Below are 8,105 nucleotides of genomic sequence, written 5' to 3' on the forward strand. Positions count from 1 at the left end.
GATACTTACGTGGACCACAACAACTGGATCCTCCCCTTCCTGCTGAAAGTTCCTCTCCAGCCCCAAGCAAACTCTGGCATCATGTGGGCAACACAGCCACCTGACCTCTCACTCTAGGCTGCACAGAACTGGGTCTAGCCCCCTGACTATACTGTCTCCTACTACCACTGCATTCCTATTTATTCCCCCTGCTTGAATAGCTTCCTGCTCCGCCCTACAGCCCCTGCTCTCATTCATACAAGCTGCAAGAATCTTAAACCTGTTAGAAAATTGCAAGGGCTGAGGCTCCTGCACTCCTGCCTTCTAAATCCCCTTACCTGCCTCACTCGCAGTCACACTATCCTGTCCCTGACCATTGACCCAAATCAGAAGACCCTAGCCTAAGGGATGTGACTGCTTTCTGGACAGTGTCTAGGCAATTTTCTCCCTCCCGATATATCATAGTGTTTGTAGCTCAGCCTCCAGCTCATTGACTGTGAGCCGAAGCTCCTTGAGCAGTGGACACTTACTGCGGATGTGGTTGCCATGGATCACATTGGTTTTCGTGAGATCCCACGTACAGCTGCAGAACATCACCTGCCCTGCTATCCTTACTGCATTTTAATTACTAATTAATTATTTTCCTAATCTTATTTATTTTTAATATCGAGTTCCAGATACATATTTTCCTATCAGGTTTGCACTATTTTAAATGTGAACATTAATATTATAGAAGCTTACCCACAATCAATGTTGAACCTGCTCATCTATGGTTACCTAGCTTATTCCTGTCTCTCTCTCAGCAGAGATGATTAGCCAATCGCTAGTCCTTTAGCCCAGCTTTCATATCCAAAACATTTCAAAAAATGTGCCCAGGGCATGCTATTTCCCCTCGGCATTCTGGGACACAAGCCATCAGGGTATGGTGCCTCTTCCACTTTGAGTTCCAAAGTAGATTCAGGTTTTAAGTGGGAAAATTCATTAAACACTTGCACTATTCAGGATTCTAATTGAAAATAGCCTGTGTCTCTTTGACAGTTCTGACCCAAAAGAGGGTTAATGTGTCAGCCAGGAGCTCGGCTTGCCCCGACCCCAAATAACTTTTTTCTAGGATCAAGATATTTTGCGCAATTTAGGTGGGTGGAGCACATCTGGGCACCTGCAATTTCCCTTGCACTGCTCTAACAAGCCTGGGTACCCTGGACATTCCTAGTGCCCAGTACTGGGGCACAAATGACAGTAATTATGTTGGTACAGTTATATTCTATGAGTCCTCGTCACTTACAATGGAGGACTGTGAGGAGTCGGAGAAATAGCACCCCAAAAATTAATCTCGAACTAACCTAGGTAACTCCCAGTACAACGTCTTGTCCAAAATTTCTAGGGTTTGCACATAATAATTAATTGCAACTCAAGTACTGAAAACATGCCAAAATAAAAGTTTAATCCTCTGTAAGGTGGTTGTTTTCAATTGTCTGCACTCCATAACAGAATCATCTTTCAGATGCCTAACTGTATCATAAGTGAATGATAATGTGGTAATTGCTGATGTTTATCTCACTATTCTAATATCTGTCTCACAGCTGTTATTGCTGGAGGAGTCATTGGCTTTTTGTTCGCCATTTTCCTTATCTTACTGTTGGTGTACCGCATGAGGAAGAAGGATGAAGGCAGCTACGACCTTGGTGAACGCAAACCATCGACTGCGGCCTATCAAAAGGCACCAACCAAGGAGTTTTATGCATAAACCTTCGAAGTATCTCTATTTGCGAGATCACTGAACTATACTAATTAAAGCTTTTTGCATAGAGATAATGAAGACCTTTTCTTAATGAAAAAGACATCCAGGCTCTCTTATAACAAACCCTGTTGTATTTAAAACATTTTCATGTATTTTTTTTTAAACTCAAACATGCCATTTGATCTAGTCTTAATGCTTAAGATTGTGACAGTGAACATGGCTTAGTTTCCATTGTTTACCAAATTTGAGGAAGAAAAGATATTAACTCCACCTGCAGACAGAATGAAAGTATGATAGATACTTGTTCTGTTTTCTTAAATTTTCTATCAGAGTTCTATAATTTAGTCATAATGCATATAAAATTGATCTTGCAAGTAAATTGTTCATTAATTTATCTTTTCAGATATGTTAAAATGCCTTTCTATAGTTTTCATGGTGCAATTTGTCTTCAAATAATTCAGATAATATGTGTAAATGTAATTTCAGCTTTGGGAGCTATGTAAACATGATCTCTACTTTGTATAGAATGGTAGTGTCACGATGTTTATTTTACACTGTGCTTTATTTCTTTAAGCATCTAGCAATTGAATACCTGAAAACGGAGTACAAAATTTATTTTTGGCTACATTCTGTAAAGTTGTGCCCATGTGTATTCACAGATCTCCTGTACATAAGATCTGATATAAAATAATGATAATCCTGAGCAGACCCAAAGACTAGTGACTTAAGTAGATTTATACAGCCACAGATGTATGTTAATTTTATCTTTTTTTTTGTATTAATTTCTTTTTAAATTTGGTAGGAAATGAAGATTTTGGACCAGACCTCTTGAAATCAACAGGTACAGGTTTTCATAAGCCTACTAAGTGCCTACAATTCCCTGGTTCCTTTACTGCTGTCATGCAGATTTTTTGAGGTTGATATCAGCAAATGTATGGTCTTTTGTAAGCTCAGTTAATTTAAGTGCTGCAGTTTTTACTGTTTAACAGACACGTTTTAATTTGGAAGATGGGGAACATAAACTACTGAATAAATTATGTGGCCCACTAATGAATTACCATCGCCTTCATTCATGTGTCTTTTAGGAAACTGTGTTAACAAACCTATTGGTATGAATGCACAATTTATAAGCCTCAGGGTACTCCTTTAGTCTTGTCAGGGACCAAATAAAGCTGTTACTGAGGTATATTACGGCATTCTTACCTTTAATTAAAAATAGAAATTGTAGTTTACCTGCATTGTAGCTGACACTTTCACATTTTAGGCCTGTCAAAACACCCAGCACCCCTCATTCTCTCATAAATCTTTTTTATACACTATTTTATAGTTAATGAAGTTTTTGTAGATAAGGGAATAATTAACCTATCTGCAATTACTGCATAGTTAGAGTTCTAAATTTTGTCTTTTTTATTGTAACTCTTCCCTGTATAACAAGTAAGGCAATGTATGTGGATTTTTAAATGAGTGTCCATGGGCATCATCTCTCTCTCATCTTCCTTCTAGAAATGGTAATGAAAATTTTGGCCTCATTAGCAGCTATCTTATAGCAAGTGTATTTATTTCCTCAAATTATCCAAAGGAACAAAGTGACTTTTTTTTTTAAAAAGTACCTAAATCCCAGTTCATCTATTATTTACTGTTGATCCTTCTTATACTGATTATTCTCTATCTAGGACATTTTTAGTGGTCGGTTCATTTTCTCAATCACAATGATTTACTAACTTCTGAGTAAATCATTTAGAACAGATGATGCTTATCATGGGGTTAATTCTTTCACAACACTTTAATTGCCTGCATAAGTATTTTGGGGAATATAGACTTTATATTTGAAGCATCATCACAGGACAAACTGAGCATTTCATCAAAATGAAAAGCTCTATGTTTGTGCTGGGAATCGGGGTGAGCTGAACAATAGATCGTACAATAAATCAGTACACCAATGACTAATCACACTTGTTTGCAAGAAGAACCTGATCCCCATATGGTAAGTTCTCCTTTCTCAGGATGCGATGTCAGAAGGTGATGAGCTTCTCATCATAAGCAGAAAATACAGCTGACCATGACTCTACTTTCTTCATCCTAACAGCTAGTTGACATGGGGAGTGGCCTAGGAGTAAGTTGCTTGCCTGGAGTGACTTACGCAGATAACATTAAATGGATGGGGGCTGTAAGAGCTAGAATGACACCGATTTTTTTGGATGAGTGCAACTCCAACAACACTCAAGAAGCTTGACACCATCTAGGACAAAGCAGCCCGCTTGATTGGCACCCCATCCACAAACATTCACTCTCTCCACCACTGATGCACAGTGGCAGCAGTGTGTATCATCTACAAGATGCCCTGCAGGAGCTCACCAAGTCTCTTTGGACAGCACCTTCCATACCCACGACCACTACCATCTAAAAGGACAAGTTTCCCCTCCAAGCCACTACCATCCTGACTTGGAAATATATTGCCATCTCTTCACTGTCACTGGGTCAAGATCCTGGAACTTCCTCCCTAACAGCACTGTGGGTGTACCTACACCACATGGTCTGCAGCAGTTCAAGAAGGCAGCTCATCACCACTTTCTCGAGGGCAATTAGGGATGGGCAATAAATGCTGGCCTAGTCAGCGACTCCCACATCCCATGAATGAATAAAAAAAATTCTGGGTTTTCTAGTTGATCTTAAACATGAATTGCCGGCATGCATAAAATAGCTATTAGGTACTTAGTTTGAAACTTTAAATCGTATACTATTCTTGCAGCATTAGCTGTTTTGTACAGAGTGACCTACCTGTAGAGTTACATAGAATTGTATAGAATATTCATCACAAAAGAAGGTTCTTTGGTCCAACCAGCCAATGCTGGTTTTTATTCTCCACTTGAGTCTCCTCCAGCCTTCTATATCTGAATCTATCCCCGTAACCCTCAATTCCCTTCTCCCTCAAATGCTTATCTAGCTTCCCCTTAAAGGCATTCATACGACTTGGCTCTGCTACTCCATGTGGTTGAGTTTCACATTCTCATCATTGAATGGATAGCTAATAGTTTATAAGGCAGGCAACAACTCTTTTAAAGTAAAGACTTTTCCAAAATAATTATGTTAAGTGGTTTGAGTTGTAAGCCTTGATTTGTAGCAAATTGTTTAAAAAAAATGAATGAGACTGGAATAACGAAGCAGAGCTCATAATAGCTTTTCAAAGATATATTTCTAAAAGAAAAATTAAAAAGTGTATGGGTAAAAGGGCAATAAGTAAATAAATAAAAGTCAGTGGATAATTGAGAATTGGCACCGGGTTAGATGTAAATAGCTGCCTGTGCTTTAAAATTGTATTATGTTTAGGTTTAAATTAGCTGTTTAAAGGAACTATTAAAATTTCTCATTACTGTTTTGTAGCTTGTGTGGGGGAGAAAAGACCAGCCGTGTTTTTATGATCTTCTGAAATCTGTGCATTCCAAATCCATGCAATATTCCAATTTGCAACTTTTGCTATGTAGAAAAGACATAAAATATGGCAGCTGGTGTTTATTTTTCTTTCTTTTTAAAATCAAAAATTCTCCAGCCTGCATACAAATTTAACACGAGATGATGGTCAGTGAATTAAAGTACTCCCATCCCCAACTTATTCTTTTGGCTTTGCTTTTTGTAGTTTGTCAGTAGAGATTCTTGGGTAGGAAGTTGTCATCTTAGCTGCTTAATATCCTTTGCACAATATGTAGTATATCTGGTGTCCAAAATCTCTGTTTTTTCTCCTGCATGTCGAAGTGAAGAAAACTCCAAGGGCAGAATTTTTCCCTCATGAACAGGAGAAAAATAGTATACAGTGATGTCGGGCGAGCATCCTGACGTCATTGCACACTCGAGATATTTCGGTTGGCATGCGCGTGAGTCAGCAGTGCGCCCGCTGACAAGAGGGCTATTAAGCCCATTAGTTAATTTAATTGAATTTTTCTCTACCCGTCCAACTTTACGGTTGGCGAGTGGGCGGGCAGGCCAAGCGGCCTTTGCGTTTTTTGCAAAACCTCATCCTGGGGCAGGATGAGATTTCGACCAGTGATTTAGAAAATAAAAACTTTAACTCATTTTTAATATGTCCCTGCTCATCTGACAGAGTCACATGAGGGGATGTTTTCCTTATGTTTCCATTATTTATTTTTCATGTTAAAAATCTTCACCTGAGGGGTGTCTCTGCCTTCAGGGAGCTTTCAGAGCGTGCACCCACGTGTACGCGCTCGCTCTCCTCCTCTTCCCCGGCCACCCAGGCAACGCTGAGCATTTTGGCACACGATTCACGCTTACTGGCCAATTAACGGCCAGCCAGCGTGAAATTGCAGTTGGGGCCTGGTCGCAGGCGGTGGATGCTTTTGCGACCGCTCCCGGGCCTGCCTGCCTGATGAGGTTAAAAACCCTGCCCCAAGGATCTTTTATGTAAAAATATAAAGGTTTGTACTAAAATTGTATAGGCTCTGAAGAAAAGAATTAGAGCATCATTATCCTCAACTTGCATCTTTGTCATATGGTTTGATACACAAACTTGAACAAAGAATGTAAATCTCTGACAACTCTCAATGCAACATATGTTGTAACTTGGTGCCTTCAGTTGCAAATACAAAATCTCAGCTGTGTAGTCTTTGGCACTCTGCCACAGCATTTCTGCTCAAGTGCATCCTTACCTCCACCTTTGCACTAGTCGCCAATAAAACCATTACACTCTCCCTAGGCTACATTTTACCTGCCCCCACTGGATGTGTTTTTGGCAGGGGGGGGGCACATAAAATAGGGTGCACACCCACCCTATCACCTTCCCACCCACCCGCAAACTGCCACCCCCATAATACAGGGGTGGGGGGGGAGGCTGAGCGGGCACTGAAATTGGCAGCTCACCCACCATATTTAAATAGGTAATCAAGGATCAATTAGGCTTGTCACCAAGCCAACTGACCCTGATAATATGCTCCCCATGCCATAAAACATTTGTTGCGGGCAGCCTGATTTTTTTTCATCAATTCTTCCAAGGGTGGGAAAGATAAGAAGATGGATCGTGGGGTGCCCTCCACCCCCCCAAGTTGGAAACCTTCCCCTTCATATCTCCGCCACCCCCCTCCCCCCCCCCCCCCCCCCAGGCTTGCCCAAACTCTCCCTGTCTAAGACCCCAGACTTACCTGGTTCTGGGGATCCATGGGCCACCCTCCTCCTCCTTGCAGTCATGCAGGCCACTAACATGCCCTTTGCATTGATGGAGCTGCCAGCCAATCTGATGGCAGGCTGGCTTCAACAGGTCAGCTCCACACTGACTTTGTTTCCGGGGAGGGGGATGGAGACCCCCCTGCCCCTGTGTTATTCATCTCTTGCTCTTTGTCATTTCCGTCCCTGCCTCTTGGCCTAGCCCTGAACTTGCATCTTTCTGTAGTTCCTGTCCCATCACCCCTTATGCTCTCTCTGAGCTGATCTTGTCCATGAGACCCACCTTATTCTCCCTTGAACCTGTTCCCACTAAACTGCTGCCCACTCAACTCCCCCTCCTGGTTCCCTTATTAGCTGAAATTGTTAACAGTTGTCCGCCTCTCAATTCTGCTATCATCACCCACTCCTGAAACAGAAATCCTGACTCCACTGTACCACCCATCTCCCAGCTCCTCTCAAGTCCTTGATTGTTTTTGCCTCCCAAATTCATGCCCATCTTTCCCGTAGCCCCATGTTTGAATTCCTCCAGTCAGCTTTCTACCCCTGCTACATTACCAAAACAAATCTGGTCAAAATCAGAAGTATCCTATGTGCTGTGACGAAAGTGAACTATATACTACTTTGTCTTCTCGGCTTGTCTTTGCTCTTTGGTACAGTTAACCACACCGTCGCCCTCCAACGCATCTCCATTGTCGTCCAGCTGGCTGAGACTGCAATTACCTTGTTTCGTTCTTATCTATCTAATCACGGGAAGTGGGCATCACTGGCTAGGCCACCATTTATTGCACATCCCTAATTGCCCTGAGAAGGTGATGGTGAGCTACCTCCTTGAACCGTTGCAGTCCATGTGGTGTTAGAAAGGGAGTACGCTGGCAATGGCTTCTCTTCCCATTCTTTCACAGTAACCCCTCGTGTGTCCCAAGGATTTATCCTTGACCCCTCCTATTTCTCACACGTTGTCCCATGGTAATGCCATCTAAAAGGAGTGTTAGTTTTCACATGTACGCCAATGACACCCAGCTGTACCTCTCCACCACTTCTCATGACTCCTTGACTGTTGCTAAATTATCAGACTGCTTGTCTGACATCCAGTATTGGATGAGCAGAAATTTTTGCCAATTAAATATTGGGAGGACTGATGCCCTTGTCTTCAGTCCCTGCTGCAAACTTTGTCCCCTAGCTACCAACACAGCCCCTCTTCCTGGCAACTGAGGTT

General features: G+C 41.8%; 1 protein-coding gene across 1 annotated transcript in view; it reads left to right on the forward strand.

Moving 5' to 3' along the window:
• The window catches only part of sdc2 (syndecan 2), a 116,246-nt gene extending 113,472 nt beyond the window's left edge, over window positions 1-2,774 (forward strand). Inside the window, exon 6 of the mRNA XM_078540820.1 lies at window positions 1,563-2,774. Coding sequence (XP_078396946.1) covers window positions 1,563-1,726 — 164 coding nt within the window. The 3' untranslated portion in view covers window positions 1,727-2,774. The remainder of the gene's footprint in view (window positions 1-1,562) is intronic.
• The last annotated feature ends 5,331 nt before the right edge of the window (window positions 2,775-8,105 follow it).

The sequence above is a fragment of the Cetorhinus maximus genome, chromosome 4 (assembly GCF_964194155.1).
Source record: "Cetorhinus maximus chromosome 4, sCetMax3.hap1.1, whole genome shotgun sequence".
Classification (NCBI taxonomy): Eukaryota; Metazoa; Chordata; class Chondrichthyes; order Lamniformes; family Cetorhinidae; genus Cetorhinus; species Cetorhinus maximus.